The sequence below is a fragment of the Eleutherodactylus coqui genome, chromosome 7 (assembly GCF_035609145.1).
Source record: "Eleutherodactylus coqui strain aEleCoq1 chromosome 7, aEleCoq1.hap1, whole genome shotgun sequence".
NCBI classification, from domain to species: domain Eukaryota; kingdom Metazoa; phylum Chordata; class Amphibia; order Anura; family Eleutherodactylidae; genus Eleutherodactylus; species Eleutherodactylus coqui.
In genome coordinates this window covers 198779172-198799133 of record NC_089843.1, presented here as the reverse complement: position 1 = coordinate 198799133, position 19962 = coordinate 198779172, and the positions used below count along the sequence as shown (strand labels likewise).

Here is a 19962-nt window from a genome sequence, read left to right as displayed (position 1 = left end):
GGGTTATGCAGGGAGAGAGAAAAAGAAAAAGGGAGAAAAAAGAAAAACGGAGAGCACAAAACAAAAGGGGGGGGACATCAAATTAGCAGAAGAGGTACATTTCCAGGGCTGGCTGTGCAGTTCAGGTCCATGCACATTTTTTTTTTGTCAAATGTCCAAACAGCATAATACAAAGAGGGGGGAGCATTGCTATATCATTTAGCGGGCCATGGTGGGTACAGCAGAGCCCCGCCAAGCTTGTGTCTAGCAGACCCAGCGAGAGGGGTCCCTAGCTGTCCATCCGTCCACCAACCTCGCAATCTACAGCTAAGCGGGGTTAGAGGTCACAAAGTTGATGGCCATTTTTTAAAGACAGCGGCATAACCTATTTTTTCGCATTTCTGCCTCCGTATTGTTATTATTTTTTATTGGCCAAATACGGACCAGTATTTGCCCCAGTAGAAAGTGCAGATAACATACTGACTACATATGGTTGTACTGTCATCTGTAGCATGTCTATTATACGGTAATAATAATAATCTTTATTTGTATAGCACCAACTTATTCAGCAGCGCTTTCAGGCATGGAGCATGGATAAATGCAAAACAATACAACAATTACAATATAAACTACATTCGGTTTGACACAAATGGGTTGTGGGTGCTACAGGAGGTGCAAGGGAGGGGGGGAGCAAGGCATGGGGAACACAAGCAAGAGGGGATTTCATGTGGAGATCAATTATTAGAAGGCAAACTGAGTGGGGCGCCATAGGCAGGGGCGGGGGACTAGGTCAGGAGATTTGGTATGCTTCCCTAAAGAGGTGCATTTTTAAGGCACGTCTGAAATTTCTTTCAACGGGAATTGTCCGGATGCCTTGGGGTAGAGTGTTCCAGCGGATGGGTGCTGCTCTGGTGAAGTCCTGTAGACGAGCATGTGAGGTTCGTATTACAGGGGTGTTTCGTCTGAGTGCGTTAGCCGATCGGATGTGGTTCCATATTGCGGACGTGGTACAGTACACTCATCTGGAATCAACATACATATTCAAAAGTTGAGTAACTGGGAGAGGAATAAGTCACAAAATGTCTGACCCCTCTTCTACCCGACATCTGCTGTTGAAGAACCCCTTTTAATGATACTTACTGTACAGTTTACCATGCATGCATTATTATAAATGGTATCCAGATCCCATGACTTCTAAATATCTCCATTCCAGCCTCACTTAGCATCGGACCAAGGAATCTCACGGTGATGAATGTTACTGTCAGCTCTGTTCTTCTGAGATGGGATCCATTTGATCTTCAGGAATGTCAAGGAATTTTACAAAACTGGATTATCAACCGAAGAGACCAGACGACCAATACCTCACAGGGTAATATATATTTTGTGGTTAAAGGGCATGTTCAGCTGCAAATACCCCCGTCCTTCACACTGATTATAATGTACTGCGCTCATGCGGAGGTTTAAGGGGGGCGGGGGGGGGCGTAGGCTAGTAACATTGTTATTCAATAACTATTGTCTAAATATTGTTTTCTTAACCACAACTTCATGAGAACTGCTGACAAATCCCAGGTGTAGCGCAGAACTACATTGCCAAAGATGAGCATTTATTATATTGTACCTATATAAACACAATTCTGACAGCAGCATTTAAATGCCCAGATCATTGTTCAGGGGTCCAAACGCCCCCATCTCAATGCAATCGAAGGGTGTCATTTGGTTACCATGGCAGTTGAGAGACTTCTGAGGGCCCCCAGAGCTGTCATAAATAAATGCCTATGGGACCCTTGATAGACTGCCTGTCAAAATGCAGTATAATGTAATATATACTGTATGAGCGATCAAAGCATAGCGAGTTCAAGTTCAGTATGGAGACTAAAAAAATGTAAAAATAAGTGAAACCGAAAAAAACTTTTCCCATATTAAAAAAATGTAAATGCATACTTGGTATTGAAGCATCCCACATGGCGAAGGTCGTCACAAATAAGTACACAATGCCAGAATTTCACATTTTTAAAATGTAATAAAAAGTTATCAAAAAGTCACACAAACTCCAAAATTGAAACTACAGGATGTACCACAAAAAACACGCCCTCGCACAACTATATCAATGGAAAAATTGAGTGACCAATCAGAGGCAGCCCATTCAGCAGGCGGGGATTTTAAATCCCCACCTGCTGAATACTACAGAAAGCAGTTTAGGAGAAGAGCCGGCTGGACGCGGCTGATCTCCGGCAGCTGCGAAAAAGGTGAGTGTGTGTGTGTATATATATATATATAATTTATTTATTTTTTCTTTTACTTTTTTGGATGGTTTTCAGGGAAGGGCTTAAGCCCTTCCCTGTAAATTAATACAGCGCTTGCCGGCAGCCCATCGTTTTCAATGGAGCTGTATTGCCGGCTCCATTGAATTCAATGGAAGAACATTGTTCTTCTCTGCCACAGCTGTTACAGCTGTGGCAGAGGAGAACGATCTTTAGTATATGTTCTCATTGGGGTCGGTGCTGCTGCCGCCGGCCCCATTGAGCGCATATACAAGAACAACGATTTGCGCAGAACGCAGTTACATGCGTTCTGCGAATCGTTGTGTCATATAATTCTCGGCAAATCAGCATAAAAAACGTCCATGTGATGGATCCCATTACAAAGCATTTGGTATATATATCTGCAGATCGAAAAGCATCTGCAAATCGGGCAAAAAAACGCCCGTGTGACTGAGCCCTTATTGGGAGGGATGGAAGATATACTTAATGGTAAGCTAGATTCCCCTGGAAGGAACGAGGATCTGGCTGTTGGGTTCTAAAGATGCATAGTAAGCGTCTTTGGTGCTATGACGACCAGGTTATCTCATATACCGTTCCACGGTCCGTCAAAATAGCCGCCAGTTTCTCATTGACCTTGATCCATGATAATTTTACTTTAACTAAATCAATGCTAACTGATGTTTTCCCTCCAGGAGCGAGCTATTGCTATACGCGCAGCTAGGAAACAATAGGATATCCATTTATGGGTGTGTCTGGGGATGTTAGGGATACGTTTGCTCAATAAAGCTTTCCAGGACAATTTTTGTAACGATACAATAGTAATGGAACATATAAGAGTGTATACCTGAATCCAGAATCTGCGGAGCCTTGGGCAGTTTCACCAAATATGTTGAAAGGTACCCACCCCTCCGCATCCCCTAAAACAAAGGCCTGACTTTCCTGGAAACATGCTAGAGATTCTTTTAGGAACCCGGTACCAACATATTAGAAGTTTATAGCCCACTTCTGTAATTGATAAATTAATAGAAAGTTTTGCGGTTGATATAGCGATTTTATGCCACTCCGAAATTGGCAGTTTCTCACCTAGCTTCTCATCTCTGCATGTAGGGGAGTTTATCCATAGGTGCTGTGAAATTGGAGTACAGTTTGGGAATTATTCCAGAACCCCTGCTATTTATATTGAAAAGGCTTTTGAAGATAGTAAACTCAGACAGATGTCTGAAGCCTAATCTATTATGAAATCAATCATTCTGGTGAGATCTCTGGATAATCCAACATCCCAAATTAGTTTTGTTCATACCAGGAGGGAAGGCAGGATTACCAAATATACTTGACATGGGGAGGTGTTTAGATATCTTTTTGAGAGTCTATCCCAGAGCGCCACTGAGTAAGACAGTGTAGGGTTCATGATTGCTTTTTTGGATTCTGCTCTACACCAAAATATACCTTCCAGTGATTGGGGGGGTAACTGCCTGTGCCTCAATCAATACTCATTGGGGTTTATCATGCTGGGAGAAAATTGTGGTTAACTGTGATAATTGAGCTGCGTGGTAATATTTGATGATATTAGGGACCCCCAGGCCTCCCGCACTTTAAGGTGGGTATAGGGTAGACTGTTGGATACGCCTGGATTTGTTTGACCAAATGAAGGTCAACACTTTGGATTGTATACGTTTCAAGTCTGCTGTTGGGATAGGAATAGGCAAAGCACGGAAGAGATATAGAATTTTTGGAAGCTATGACATTTTAATTGAATGGATTCTGCCTAACCATGATAGATCTTATTCTAAGTTTTTAATCAGGTGGGGAAAGTTAGCTCGGTATAAAGTCTCAAAGGACTCAGTAAGATGTATGCCCAAGTAAGGAAGGCTCTTAGTGACCCAACGAAAATTAAAGTTAAGTTTCAGAAGATTAAGCGTGGAAGGAGGTAAGTTTAGATTTAGAGCCAGTGATTTGGTATCATTAACGCTGAAGCCCGAGTTCGCTCCAAATTTATCCAGAATTTGATATATGTTGGCTAAAGAAGTAAGAGGGGGGGGGAGATAAACAACAGCATGTCAGCTGCATATAGGGTGCATTTGTATTCATGCCCCCTATGTGGATGCCCTTAACGCTCCTATTTGCCCTAAACATAGAAGCTAATGGTGCAATTGCTAATGCAAATAGAAGAGGTGACAATGGGCAGCCTCATCCCCTTCTTAATAGCTATTGTGTCAGATTCAAAACCACGGATCCGGACCAAGGCAGAAAGGAAGGAATAGAGGGCTTAGATTAGGGTCCTGAAAGGTCTTATCTGAGGGGTTTTGTTAAAGTCACCATAGGTTTGGATAACTCGCTAGTCTTTTTACGGCCTCCTCTGGCCATCCACACGAAAAAGAAAAAGAAAATGCACAATGAAGAGTTAGATTGCATAACCTTTAAAGCTGATGCTAATGGTAGCTAATGTGACCATGCGGAGCTACACAGCCTTGTGACTACATAGCCACAGTAGGCAGCTCTGTGAGTGCGCCCAGGTTGTGAGGCATGGCATTAGGGTGGCACTGTGAACTAAAGGACTGCCTGGTGGTGCTGCGGCTGGTGGTGCTGCGGCTGGTGGTGCTGCGGCTGATGGTGCTGCGGCTGGTGGTGCTGCGGCTGATGGTATTGCAGATAGTTTCTCCCTGTGTTGCTCCCTGTACTGTATATGGCTATTGATGCAGCTGAGGAGAGCTTGCGGTGATGCTGGAGCCACCAATCCCCCCCCCCCCCCCCCCAGGGAGCTATAGTATGGACCCTCCCAACGGCGGTTAGGCTGCAATTTTCAGGACTCTAGAAATATAGGGTTGGCTCCTCACCTTCTCACCCAAGTCAGGGGGTCTCCACCAAGACTCCTGATGCAGGGATGAGGGCTCCTAGAGCTCCAGATCCTGATCGCGGGAGACCATGTAGGTGGCTCCACAAATGTAGTCCCCGTCTTCTGTTGCTCAACCATGCCGCAGTAAGCCGGAAGCCTCCGCAGTGTCAGATCTGCCTGCGAAGCCTCTCCAACTGTGTGTCCCCACTCCAGGGGGGCCAGGGAGGCACTTAAATAGGTAATAGAAGCAGCAGAAGGCCCAATGGCAGCAGAATATTAAGTTGTCATCTCAGAGCTCTCCTGCTGCATGTCCACTGCCAATTACATCAAGAAAACACCACCAATATTTTATTTTTGAAAAGTAGTACAGCAGAAGAAAAAAAAGTATGAATTTAGTATTGTTGTAATCATACTGACTCATAGAATAAAGTTATGTCATTATTGCTGTAGTGTGTACTCTGCAAAGACAAGACCCCCCAATGATGGCAGAATTGCATTTTCTTTCCATTTCACTCCACTTGGAAATTCTTTATAGTTTCTCAGTACATTTTTTAGTACATTAACTACTTAAGGATAGGGCCCTTTTTTTTACATTTTTGGTTTTTCCTACCCCATTTAAAAAAATTGTAACTCCTTTATTTAGCCATCGGTGTGTATATATAATGTACTGAAAAATGTAAAAAAAATTCTAAGTTGAGTAAAATGTAAAAAAGCAACAAAATTCCACCAGCTTTTGGTGTATCTTGTTTCTACGGCCACAAACTGCAACAAAAATGCAACATGAAAAGTTTATTCTACGGCTCAGTACGATTATTATAATACCAAACATAACGTTTTTTGTTTTTTGCTGTACTACTTTTATCTTTTACAAAGACATTTAATTGTTTTAAATTATCTTCTGACAGCCATAACTTTTTTACTTTTCTGTCAACATAGTTATACGAGGGCTGATTTTTTGCAGGACGCCCTGTAGTTTGCACTGGTACCATTTTGGAATACATACAATGTTTTGATCGCTTTTTATTTATTTTTGGCTGAGGTGCTCAGCCAATCACAGGCAGCTCTCGCCGAATGAATGACGGGCAAGAGCTTATATGTAAACCCTTCCCTGAAAAAGAATGCAGGGGTCCGGCAGACCATTGTTTTCAATGGAGCCGCTGGCAGTAGTCACGGCTCCATTGAAAACAATACACGGACCTGCATACTCGTGTGAAGCCACCCAAAGCCTGAGGAAGAACCCTGAGTAGGTTGGAAAGCTCACTATAACACCATGTATTTTCATTAGCCATTAAAAGGCATCATATCTACAAGATGACTTGGTTTCTCTTGCTGAGAACAATCACACTTTAAAGGCTCCTTCACACCAGAGTATTACGTCTATAAAATTTACAGGCGCAACTCCCAGAGAATAGAACTCATTGCGCACTAAAGGTTAACATAGAAGCATATGGGGGATGCGCAAATGTACGTGCAATATGCAAGGAGATGCATAATACGTTGTATAATTCCACTGGAGGAAGAACACATCTGGAACTCATTAGACTAATTAGACATTTCAAGCAGTGTGTTTTTGCTTGCCATGCACAAATGAACATGCCCTACAGGCGGAAAAAGTACAGTAATGGGAAACCTTGCATGGTACTCGTGTGCACCTAGCACGCCGTGTGATGTGTTTTCTGTCCTCATTGAAAACAAGCAGATTCCCCGGCCGCAGCATGTCTATTTTTATTTTTTTCCATTGCGGCCGCACTCTCCTCTATGGAAGCAATGGAAAAGCATTCGGCCAAACCGCTCCAAAAGCAGTGCTTTTCAGCGGAAATCTCATGTTTTTTTGCTGCGGCAAAACTGCGAGATTTTTGCCAGGAATACGACCCGTGTGACCCCAGCCTAAAGCAGCCTAACCCCTAGTAGATCTAAGCTGATCAGAACTGAGAACACAAGACCACTTGAGAAGAAAAAGCCTGGAGATTCAAACAGAAAGAAACAACAAATCAAGGTAATACTAGATCATTTACATATACTGGGAGATAGAATCAGAGAATCATAAAATGGTAGAGTTGGAAGGGACCTCCAGGATCATCGGGTTCAACCCCCTGCTCAGTGCAGGATTTACTAAATCATCCCAGACAGATATTTGTCCAGCCTTTGTTTGAATACTTCCATTGAAGGAGAATTCACCACCTCCCATGGTAACCTGTTCCACTCATTGATCACCCTCACTTTCAGAAAGTTTTTTCTAATATCTAAACTGTGTCTCCTCCCTTTCAGTTTCATCCCATTGCTTCTAGTCTTTCCTTGTGCAGATAAGAATAGGGCTGATCCCTCTGCACTGTGACAGCCCTTCAGATATTTGTAGATAGCTATTAAGTCTCCTCTCAGCCTTCTTTTTTGCAAGCTAAATATTCCCAGATCCTTTAACCGTTCTTCATAGGACATGATTTGCAGACCACTGACCATCTTGGTAACTCTTCTCTAAACTTGCTCAAGTTTGTCTATGTCTTTTTTAAAGTGAACTGGACACAGTATTACACATGAGGTCTGACTAAGGAAGAGTAGAGGGGAATAATTACCTCACGTGATCTAGACTCTATGCTTCTCTTAATACATCCCAGAATTGTATTTGCCTTTTTGGCTGCTGCATCACATTGTTGACTCATGTTCGGTCTATGATCTATTAGTATACCCAAGTCTTTTTCACATGTGCTGCTTAGCTCAATTCCTCCCATTCTGTATGTGCTTTTTTCATTTTTCTTGCACAGATATAGGACTTTGCATTTCTCCTGGTTAGATACCATTCTGTTAGTCGCTGCCCACTGTGCAGTTTTTTCTAGATCTGTTTGAACACTCTCTCTCTTCTCTAGTGTTAGCTATCCCTCCCAGCTTTGTGTCATCAGCAAATTTGATCGGTTTCCCATCAATTTCCTCCTCCAGATCATTTATAAAAATTTTGAACAACACTGGGCCTAGGACAGAGCCTTGTGGTACCCCACTTGATACATTCTTCCACTTGGATGTGCAGCCATTTATGACCACTCTTTGAGTACGATCACTCAGCCAGTTGTGAATTCACCTACCAGTTGCCTTGTCAATCCCATATTTGGTCATTTTTTCAATAAGTATGGTATAAGATACTTTTTCAAATGCTTTACTAAGGTCAAGATAAACTATATTCACCGCATTTCCCTGATCAACCCAGTCGGTGATACTATCATAGAAGGAAATTAGACATGTCTGGCATGACTTGTTTGTTACAAACCCATGCTGGCTCTGGTTAATTACTCCATTTTCATCCAAGTACTTACATACATGCTGTTTAATAATTTGTTCAAAGATCTTTAATAATTTAATCATCTTTAATAATTTGTTTAAAGTTCATGATAGGTATATCATGAATGAAGAATAAAAAAATCAGTGGAATGGCCCTTTAAGTAACACAAATATAAGAGGGTTAGTGTTCATTCCTTCTGTATTATTTATTTTATTTTGCCTTAAGATGTTGTATGTGATTATTTTAGAGACATATGAAGACTCCTCGGTGACTCGGCACCTGGTGGAAGGATTGCCTCTGGGGTTTAATTACAGCTTTGAGGTTAAGGGAGTCACTATTTTTGGAGAGCAGACTGGGAGCAGTTGTAAGTGTGTATCCAGCCCACAGCCAGGTAACAAGCAGTACAATACAAACCTTGTACAAGGTCAGAAAGGAACACGTTTCTTAGGGCGGTTTCACCTCTGCGTTGGACTGTCCATCTTTTTCTTCCGGCTAAACGTCAGTAGCTGGGTGGAAAGCAAGCCGACCCCATTATAATCAGTAGGGTCCATTCGGCGTTGTTCAGTTCCGTCCTAAGACGGAGCCGTTCGACCTTGAGAATTCCTCTTTCCTGTGCCCTGATTGGAGCAGGAGACCGGAACCCCTGCCACAGATATGAAACCACCCTTATGGTTTTAAGAAGAGAACATTGACTGCAAAGCCAACAATTTCCTATATTTTTATATGTATTTTACATAAATGTTGAAGTTTCTTTTAGATGATCTTCTGGGTTATTACAGATGATCTTCCAGATATGACCCCTCATAACTCCGTTTAATGACACTCAAATACAGAAATTTGATATTTAAAGGGGTTAAAGCCGGACTGAAAGCGCAAGCGTGTCTAATCCAGGGAGAAGGCAGCTTTAGTCGGCGCCATGGAGACGGGGACGCCAGCACCGGAGGGGGTAAGTGTATAACTTCTGTATGGCTCATATTTAATGCACGATGTATATTACAAAGTGCATTAATATGGCCATACAAAAGTGCATAACCCCACTTGCTATCGCGGGACAACCCCTTTAAGGGGTTCTGACACGAATAATGTTTTTATGCTTTAACAGCCATTGTTCCCTAGTCTGTCTAATGGACACAGGGAACCAACGATTTATGGCTGTTAAAGCTAAAAACATAATACTTACCTTGTCTTCTGTTTTTGTTGTCATCAGCAGGGTCATCTCCCTACAGGCTCTGTTCTTCCTCTTCTTCCTCTGACAAGCAGCCCTGCTCCAGGATTGCGCGCATGCGCAGTGGAGTGGTGCCCTCTGACAGGAGTCAGGATGGGCCGCGTCTCCACTGCGCACGCGCAGAATCTCGGAGTTCAGCCAGGACGGACGGGCCGCCCACAACAAGCACTGCTTGTGACGTACTTGCTGTGGGTGGCCCGTCCGTTCATCTCGGAAGTGGCTGACGGACGGAGCAGAGCAGGAAGTGGTCATTTTGACCGCTCCTGCTCTGCTTCTACAAGCCACAGAAGAAGATGCTGGCTGGAGGGGACATGCCTGGTGATCGGTCCTGGCCAGGCAAGGTGAGTACAATTTTTTTTTTTTATGTCAGAAGCCCTTTAATGGAAATAACTTCAAAAGTTTCAATTTATCAAAACTGTCTACCATAAGACGTTCTTGTTGCCCCTAACAACCAATCAGAGTGCAGCATTTATTTCTTAAGCCGCTGAGGTAAAATGAAAGCCACTCTGTGATTGGTTGCTCTGGGCAACAAAGACTGTCTTACTGTTAGACGGTTTCACTAAATGAGTCCTAAAAAGTTTTATTTTGATGTAGTCATCGCTAGGGGTATATGAGACAAAATGGCTACCAACAAAGACAGGAGAGCGTTTTGTGTCCTTGATTTTCACTTCTATCAGTGCATCCTAGAAGCCATTGCATCCGTTAGTCGTGATCCTCTACAACATGTGCGGCAGGAACATGACTGCAGTCTCCATGTGTGTCCAGTGACAAAGAGGGGCACATTCATTACCTCTGAGGGGGAAAACATTTTGCTGCACATTGATATGAAATTTCTGTATCGGAGTGTCATTATACTGGAGTTTTGGGGGATCACACCGAGGTAGGGGGGGTGGAGATCATCTGTAATAAACTTGTATATGGTCTTGTTTCTACATGAAAATCCAACACGGATTCTCTTCATAATCTGCTGCAGAACAACGCGGTTGGGCTACAGTTTTCTGTCACAGATTTGCGCACGTATTTGCAGCAGATCCTTGTGCAAATTAGTCGTTTTTTCAAAGGGCCAAATCCATGGATATCCTGATGCCCATTCTGCATCAAAACCGACATGACATTTCTCTTTTTTATTTGCCCGCGGATTTTCAATTCCGTATCATATAAATTACGGCATGGATTCCAAATGACTAGCGTGGATTTTGCTGTAGATTTGATGTGGAATCAGTGTGGCAATGAATGTAAACAATAGAGATGTACATTCTCTTTCACTATGTATCACTTTAACCCTTTCCAATCCAATTTGTATCCTGGTTTTCCTAGGGCGCTTACTCTTTTTCTGCCGTTATACAACAGCGCTATATTCTGGCCAAAGCCAGTACTGCATGAGGTGACACATTGGATATTGCCAGCAGAGAGGCTGGCAATATACAGTAAGAGAACCCTGACGGATGTCTTCCAACATCGGAGCTGTACAGCCTTAAATCATAATGTCTTCAGAGGTCAGACAGTGGATTGAAAAGGGTTAATGAGCAACATCTGATAACGCCGGTTGGACTGCGCATACCATCCCGTCTGCAGCTACTGGCGCAGGAAAAGGGGGCAGATTTAAGTTGCTTTTTAAGAGATTTTAGGCGGATGGATGTTACGATTATCACTTATAAACAACATTTACTTTCTTCTAGCTGAGAATACAAATAAGAGGCTGCTTGAAAAGACTGCGGGGATCCTCGGCGCCTTCCTGCTCGCTGCGTTATGCCTCATTTTTTCACGGTAAAATATTTCTTTATAATTAAGAGAGAAAAGTCACCGCCTTCTTATAGGGATCCTGTCACAGGGAGCATGCGGCTCTACGACTTGTTAGGCTGCCTTTACACTGGCTTCACAATCGCGTGAGATTTGTGCATTGTGGGAAGCAAAAATATGAGCCCCATTTTTTTTCAATGGGTTCAGATACATGAGCGATGTTTCCTGCATGGCACCGCGATGCAGAAAACAAATCGCAGCATGCCCTACCCTTCCTGCATGATCTCAAATTGCACCGCCCATTGAAAGCAATGATAGAAACTCTGTGTTCCTCCGTCGTGGCTGTCAGTCGTGTCAGGATGATTGCTCAGCCCCGAAGGGAGGTAAAGCTGTTTTGCCATTAAAATGCCTCGCATCCTCAGGGAATTAACATGGTGGGGAGCGCAGTGTGTGGCAGGATTCGCAGCCCCATATCGCACTCGCCAGCGTGAAGTTAGCCTTAGAATGTCTTCACACTTGTGAGAAAATCGTGCGTCTTTTGAGCGATGTAAGAGCGCATGAAAACGCAGAATTATAAAACCCATGCTTTTCAATGGTTTCATTTATATCTGTGATGTTTTCACTCATGTTGTGAGATTTCTACATCACAGCATGTCCTATCTTTCTGCGTTTTGCTTTTTTTTAAATCCCCCATGTTTGCTTATGAAGACTTCGCTTTATCGCATCACAATGCATGAACTTGCGATTTTCGTGCAATGCAATATGGTTTTAACATCAGAAACTCCTATTGTCTATCACGAGAAAAATGTGTAAGAAAAGACACGTCTTATGAGCAAAATTGCGATATTGCTGCGATTTTCTCGCAGTGCTATCGAGATTGCCAGTGTGAAGAAGGCCTTAGAGTACTGTGCTTTTGCGGGAAAGCATTCACTATAAGGCCTCATGTCCATGGGGAAAAATAGGCCCACTACGGATTCTCCATGGAGAATCCGTAGCGGGTCCTCCTGCCCCGCGGACATGAGCGCTGAAAATAAGAACAAATAAGAATTAACTTACCCGCAGCGGACCGGGCAGGTCTTCTCTTCGCGGCCGGATCTTCTTTCTTCGGCCGGCAGATGTGCCCGGCACATCGGTGGCGTGCCGCGCGCATGCGCCGGGCACATTCGCCGGGCCGAAGCAAGCAGATCCGGCCGGGAAGAAGAGACGATCTGCCCGGTCCGCTGCGGGTAAGTTATTCTTATTTTAGATCTCCCGCGGATCCGGACGGCTTCCATAGGCTTCAATAGAAGCCTGCGAGAGCTGTCTCCGCGGGAGACCCACACGAAAATGGAGCATGTCACGTTTTTTTCATGCTCAATATTTTTTTTTATTCACTTTTATTGACCATCCGCGGGTATTTATCTACCCGCGGGTGGTCAATGCAGCCCTATGGGGTGCGGATCCGCGGGCGGGAGAAGAGTTAAAATCCGCTGCGTTTTTCCCGCACGCGGATCCGCGCCCCATAGGAATGCATTGATCACCCGCGGGTAGATAAATACCGGCGGATGGTAATTAAAAAATTTCTGGAGCATGAAAAAAAATGGACATGCTCCATTTAGGTGCGGATCACGCGTGCGGGAGCTCATAGAGCACATAGCTCAATTGATCTCCTGCATCAAAAATAAAAGACAATTACAGAGCATCCGCAGCCCAAATCCGCGTTACAAATCCACAGCGGATCTGATTTTCCCCGTGGACATGAGGCCTAAGGCCGGATTCACAGGAGCATATGCATATTTGCATGCACCATAGAGTTATCAGTCCAGATTTGGACCAGAAGTTACCGGGGCAAAGTGCAGAAGCCTTGAAAAAAAGGGTTAACACTGTAAATATTGGGTCTTTGTCTAAACTTTATGTATGTGTCAATGAAAGATTAAAAACTTTTAAAATGCTTATAATTGTACTTTAGTAACCATAGAAACATCTGACTAAAAGATATAAAATTACTGAAGCAGCAAACTTTATTAAACAATATACTGTACAAAATGTTTTGAGACCAACACAAATTTTGGTTTATGATCAGATGCACTAAAACACATACTGTGCACTGTGGATCAAACCTTTCTTGATAAGCAATGTAATTATAACATTATTACATTTCAGGTTCAGAATCAACCAATGCCTCTGCCCAGAGATTCCACATCCCTTCATCAGTAACGCAACAGCATTCACAATCAGTGAGAATAAATATGTAGGTATTCCACTCAATACAGATTTAGAAATCTAATGCTAATAGCTAAAAGCCCTTTTACCTGTAAGAATTATTGCTCAAAATTCGTCCAAATGGCCAAAATTGAGCGATAATCATTACATGTAAACATGGGCAGTCGTGCACTAGTCGTTCAATTGTCGTTTAATGCTGGTTTTTAGCTGGCATAAAAACTATGGTTTGATTGCTCAAAATTTGTTCCCTTTGAATGGAATTTTGATCGACTTTTGAGTGACTGCAGGATGGGTTTTGTTTGCGTGGCATACGTAATAAGTACACTGTTTACTCATTATGTACTGCCAGGAGGAGACAATGGAATCCTGCCTGGCAGAAAACCATCACATAAACACATGCCCAGCTGAGCAAACAACTTGTGGAGGAAATGCAGATGATTAAAAGCCATTATCTGTACGTTTAATTTTATTCAAAAATGTTTGTCCAGCCGTGCGGTTGTTTAAGCGATAATCATAGCATGTAAAAAGTTACTTATGGTGTAGTATATAGCTTTACAAAGTGCAGTGTACATGGGCAAATGGTTCAGGTAATACTGCAGGTAATTGCTTATGTCTTATACCTATCAGTTATAGTATTAAACCCACTGCGAGGTGAAGTGAATAACGTTATTAATTTAATTAACATGGCAACTATCCAGGGGTCGGATATACATGACAGTAAGTGGACAGTCTATTAATGTTGGAAGCAGAAAAAAATGGTCAAGTATGAGGATATATGTGACTGTCACAAGGACGAGATTGTGATGACCCCTGTCCAAAGCTTATCAATAGACATCTGAGAATCAGAAAAGGACCAAAGAGCAATGGCAGAAGGTGTCCTACTCTAAGGGCTTCTCCCCACGACCGTGTTTGCGCGGGTATCTACACACGCTAAACACAGAGAAAAGAACCCATTGATTTCAATAAGTTCTTTCTCATGAGCACTTTTGTCTGCGTTTTACGCAGCAAATGCCCCATAGTCTATGGGAGGTGCAGAAATATGCAAGAGAAACGGTGAAACACTGCACAAAATGTGGGGAGAAGAACATATCTGGACCTTATTAGGCTAAGTAATCTTTTAATCCATGGAAAGGGTGTGTTGTGCATGTGTGAACTGGCCCTGTGTACGCAAAAAGTATTGCACACAAGCATGCAAATGTACCTTATTCAACCTCAATTATGTGCAAATACGCTGTGGCAAGCATTTTTGCACATACAGTCAACTCAATGAGCCCTTAAGGAATAATTTTTTCTTTTACATCATATGGATAGTCGAGTGCGGATGCATCACTTTCCTGGGGAAGAGATGACAGTAGGATGCATTGTGAGAAGAAGGCAGGGTGGATGCAGTGTGATGCTCTGGACAATATTCTGCTGGTATTTATCTGGATGTTACGTTGACACCAACCACTGCCCAAAAAAAATTAAGGGAAGACCTAAGCATCACTGGATAACCCCAAGTCATGTCAACACAGGCATATCAAGCTGTCTAGTTAGGAAGCATTATTGATTTGAAACTATTTCACCATTTCGGGTACATATGAACATACCAGCAGATGTACGGCAGAGGTAACAGCAAGACAACCCCCAAAAGCGGAATGTTTTCTGATGGTGGCGACATACATTTCTTCTCTCCTTCTCCTTCTTGACCGATTTTTCTCCAGTTTTACATTCTGCCTAGTGTCCTTGTCAATACTGGCAGCATGAGTCAGTACCCGCAGCCCAATCATGTTGCACAGGTAGTCCTGCCCCTCCAAGATGGCACGTCCATGTTTGCCGTCACAAGAAGGTTTGCTGGATCTTCCAGCATTGTCCGAGTAGCATAGAGCAGATACCAGGACAAGAGCCGTTACCCTTCTACAGCTCTATCCAGCTGTCCTGGTGTATCAGCCCAGCATCAGAACTGGTATCAGTTCCTCTGTGCAATGAGGAACGGGAGAAGCACTGCTGAACTCTACAAAATGATCCACAGTGAGCTACTGGTCTGCATGCTTCTGACTGAACTGTCCAAAACAGACTCCATGAGGGCCCAATGTCCTGTAATGGACCTGTGCTCACAGCCCAGCACTGTGCAGCTCGATTGGCATTCGCCAGAGAACACCAGAATTAGCAAGTTCACCATTGGCACCCCATTTTCTTTCTTCTTTACAGATGAGTTGGTTCACACTGAGCATATGTAATAGATGTGACCGTGTCTAAAGAAACCGTGGTGAACATCATACTGCCTGCAACATCATCCAGTATGACCAGTTTGGTGTTGGGTTAGTGAAGGTCTGGGGAGGGATATCCTTGCAGCATCATGCAAACCTCCACATGGTCACCAACGGTTCCCTGATTGCTGTTGAGTAAGGCGATGAAATCTTCAGAACTTTTATCAGACCTTATGTTGGTCCAGTGGGTCCTGGGTTCCACCTGTTGCAAGACATTGCCTGGCCTCGTGTGACCAGAGATTGTGGATATTTCCTTGATGACGAAGACATTGAGGCCATTGACTGGACCTCACATTGCCCAGACATAAATTCAATTGAGACTCTCTGGAACACGTTGTATCCGTGCATTCAATCCCTCCAAGTAATGCTAAAAAACTGTCCAGGACCTCATGCTTGCCCTGATCTAGTTTGGAGAGGGGATCCCCCAGGGCACTATGTGCTGTCTAATCAGCAGCATGCCCAGACACTGTCGGGAAGGCATACAGGCACATGGGGTGTCTATACACTACTGAGTCCCATTATGAGTTGTCATGATTACATTTACACAAATTGACGTTTTAATTGATTTCGATTCTAGTCTTGAATTGGTTGATGATTTTGGGCTCCATTGACCGTTGATATGTCATTTCATTTTCAACAAATTGCACAATTTATATCGGTAAACTTTTTCAACCAGAATCTTTCGTTCATTTAATATCCGATGTGTGATTTAAGCATTCTCTTATTTTTTCTGATCTGTATATATCGAAGGGTGTCACAGGAATGCCTCCACAACATTGCCACACTTCCATGGCCTATGAGGGAAAAGGAAAAAAAAATATTTATATTTTCTGGAAGGGTTAAATTGGCGCAACCTTTTAACGTGAAAAAAAATCATTGAGAATGGTGCATTAGCCAAAAAGATCTGCTTGTTATTAAAACCAGCTTGTATATGCATTTTGAGGTGTTGGAACCTCTTCCTCAGTACTTGCTGGGGTTACACATCCAAAGATGCTAACCATATATATATAAAACAGAGACCTATTTATATGTATATTTCTTTCCTTTTCTCTAACTCATTGTTCCACACATTTATCTATCAGGTATAGTGTCAGGGTGGACAGCACCTTTGGAATACAAGTTTCTCCATCTCATGACAGCAATTCAGCTTCATGCCTCCATTTTTAATTCTATTTTCTCTTTACCTATTTTTCCACACTCCGTGGCCTGTCTGGTTGCCGGACCTATCGCCAGTATAGCATGTATGGGACAATCTGGGACAACATCTTTTACAGCCTATGAGTTTGCCAGATCTAGAGGCTCAATTACAGCAAATGTGGAGTGATATGCCGCAGGATACCATACAGAATATGTATGCCTCCATGCCCACCCATATCACATCTAGTATTCAAGCTAGAGGCAGCCCAACAGGGTACTAGAGCCTCCATACCTCCCTGTATCAAATCTTATATCCAAGCCGGAGGCAGTACAACAGGATACTAGAGCCTCCACCCCCCCCTCCCCCTATCACATCTTATATCCAAGCTAGAAGTGGCCCAACAGGCTACTAGAGCCTCCATGCCTGCCCCTATCACATCTTGTATCCAAGCTAGAGGTGGCCCTACAGGGTATTAGAGCCTCCATACCCACCCATATCATATCTTATGTGCAAGCTAGAGGTGGCTCAACAAGGTACTAAAGCCTCCATGCCACCCTTACATACAAGATGCCACATCTCATATCTAAGCTAGAAGCGGTTCAACAGGACATCAGAGCCTCCATACCCACCGGTAACACATCTTGTATCAAAGCTAGAGGTGGCCCAACATGGTACTAGACCCTCCATGCCTATCTGTAACACATCTTGTATCCGAGCTAGAGGTGGTACAACAGGGTACTAGAGCCTCCATGCCCGTCCATCTCACATCTTGTATCCAAACTAGAAGCGGTAAACGGTACTAGAGCCGCCCTTCAAGGGGTCATTTTTCCACAATAAATGACCCTTTTGCTCTGATATTGTAATCACTGACTTATATCAACGTTACAATCACACAGAGAAGTTTTATTTGATTCCGACAACTTCTAGGGAGGGATTTTACTGACAATGAGTGTAATTTTAGGGCCTTGGGTGGTAAGACCATTCATCTAATCACGCTATGTGTGCTCATGCCCTTTACATTTCAACATCTAGCATACAGATGCGCCAAATAAACTAAGAATTGTGCGTCTCTTGGAAAATGCAGCATATCTTACACCAATATCAATGGGTTTAAAGAATTGCATATGAAATGCCAGTCTTACTAAATTTCCCAATGTGTTTATGAATAATGATTATAACAAAGTTATGAGGGAGGCTTTTTTTTTAGAAAAAAACTGGTTCAGTGTTTAGTGGGAACATAAAAAACATGTACTCCCCTTCCACACCATGTTTGTTCCTCATTTGCCTGATCTACTTATCTTCACTTCTGGGTGCAGAGTGAAGATGGCACAATACCTAGGTCATGTGATCTCACCACTTGTAGGGAACCGGTTGGCTGCAGTGGTCACATGGTACTGGGGTCGTTGATGTCATCATTGGTTCCCTTCACTTGGAAATGAAGACGAGTGGGGATCGAGTGCATACGGAAGGAAAACAATGGGCAGATGGGGAAATTAAATATATATTTTTTTATCTTACTTCTGTACACTGAACCAGTAGAAAGTCTCCCTAGATAACCCCTTTAATAATATTACAGTCATCTGTTACTATCATCTTATATTACTATTATCTGTAAATAATATAGTTCTATTGATGTACTTCTAGATTTCCTGCCCAAAACACCTTGTACAATCCAACTCTGAAGAAAAAAATACTGAACCATTTATAATAGAGACCAGAAGAAAGAATGAAGCTGTCAAGACAGACATGAAGGAAATTGAGATGCTGGCTTTGGTGAACACTGAGGAGGAATTCGATAATGAGCTGATAATGACGGAAAGTGATACAGAAGTGGAGATAGATCTACAGTTCGAATACAGGAAGCAATTAGCTCCTATGACTCCCATCAAAGAGAAAGACACTGAAGCTGATTTATCCCACCCTTCAGAGTGCGCAAAAGAAAATGATGCCTTACTAAGTCTCACTGATATAAACATGCCTACTAGTTAACTTTAGTGGAATTGACCGAAACATTTTCTGTGCAGGGTAATATCTACAGCCTGATAGACAACTGGAATGCATTTTAAAGTGGGCTCATGGGCTTAAGTATCTTGGCCAACCCGCGACCAAGCATACCCGCATGCATAAAAAGATGTAAATGCATACAATGTGAGGTATTGGTTCATACTTTGGCCATGATACTTAAGCCCGAGAGTCCTCTTCAAGGGTCCTCGTTTTCTCGCAGGTTCCTACTCTAACGAGACAAATTCCTCATGAAACCTGCCTGCATGTGGGGCGATCCCATGCTGGAACCTAGGGACCTATATAGACCTATGTGACAAACAAAACACAGCAGGAATGAATGCAGCTCACACTAACACATCAGGGATTTGCATACAAAGAAGTGAATATTGGTACTTTACTTTTATTTTACTTTGTATGTTTATTAGAAATTACATCTGGCAATGTAACTCCTCATTTATATGTTCAATCTACTTGCCACTGGACTTTACACATGACTGTAATGTTGTAATTCTTGATTGATATATTTGGAACATCATAAAACCAATAAATATTTTGTTAAACAAGAAAGGCGCCCAGACCCCTCTTGAACATTTTTATCGAATTTGCCATCACCCCACCCTCAGGCAAAGAGTTCCATAGTCCCACTGCTCTTACAGTAAAGAACTCCCTTCTATGTCGGTGTAGAGCGCCCCCTTGTTACAGTCACAGTCCTAGGTATAAGCAGATCGTGGGAAAGATCCTTGTATTATTTCCTAATGTATTTATACATACTGGTAGTTATTAGTGCGCCCCCTTGTTACAGTCCTAGGAATAAGGGCTTCTACCCACTAACGTTTTTTAACACTGCAATGTAACTGCGTTTTATTTAATGCAAATGTCAATGGGACTTTCTAATGTTAAAATCGCATTTCTCAAAAATTGCAAGTTTGTCGTTTGCGATTTTTGTGCGATGCGTTTTTAACATTAAAAAGTCCCATTGATATCTGCATTAGAAAAACGCAGCGATATCGCAGGATTAAAAAAACGTTAGTGGGTAGAAGCCCTAAATAGATGAGGCAAGAGA

General features: G+C 42.8%; 1 protein-coding gene across 1 annotated transcript in view; it reads left to right on the top strand.

The window, feature by feature from the left end:
- Positions 1–19383, top strand: part of IL12RB1 (interleukin 12 receptor subunit beta 1) — a 123836-nt gene extending 104453 nt beyond the window's left edge. Inside the window, exons 11-15 of the mRNA XM_066574913.1 lie at positions 1193–1348; positions 8589–8732; positions 11246–11333; positions 13449–13536; positions 18540–19383. Coding sequence (XP_066431010.1) covers positions 1193–1348; positions 8589–8732; positions 11246–11333; positions 13449–13536; positions 18540–18884 — 821 coding nt within the window. The 3' untranslated portion in view covers positions 18885–19383. The remainder of the gene's footprint in view (positions 1–1192; positions 1349–8588; positions 8733–11245; positions 11334–13448; positions 13537–18539) is intronic.
- Positions 19384–19962: the final 579 nt, after the last annotated feature.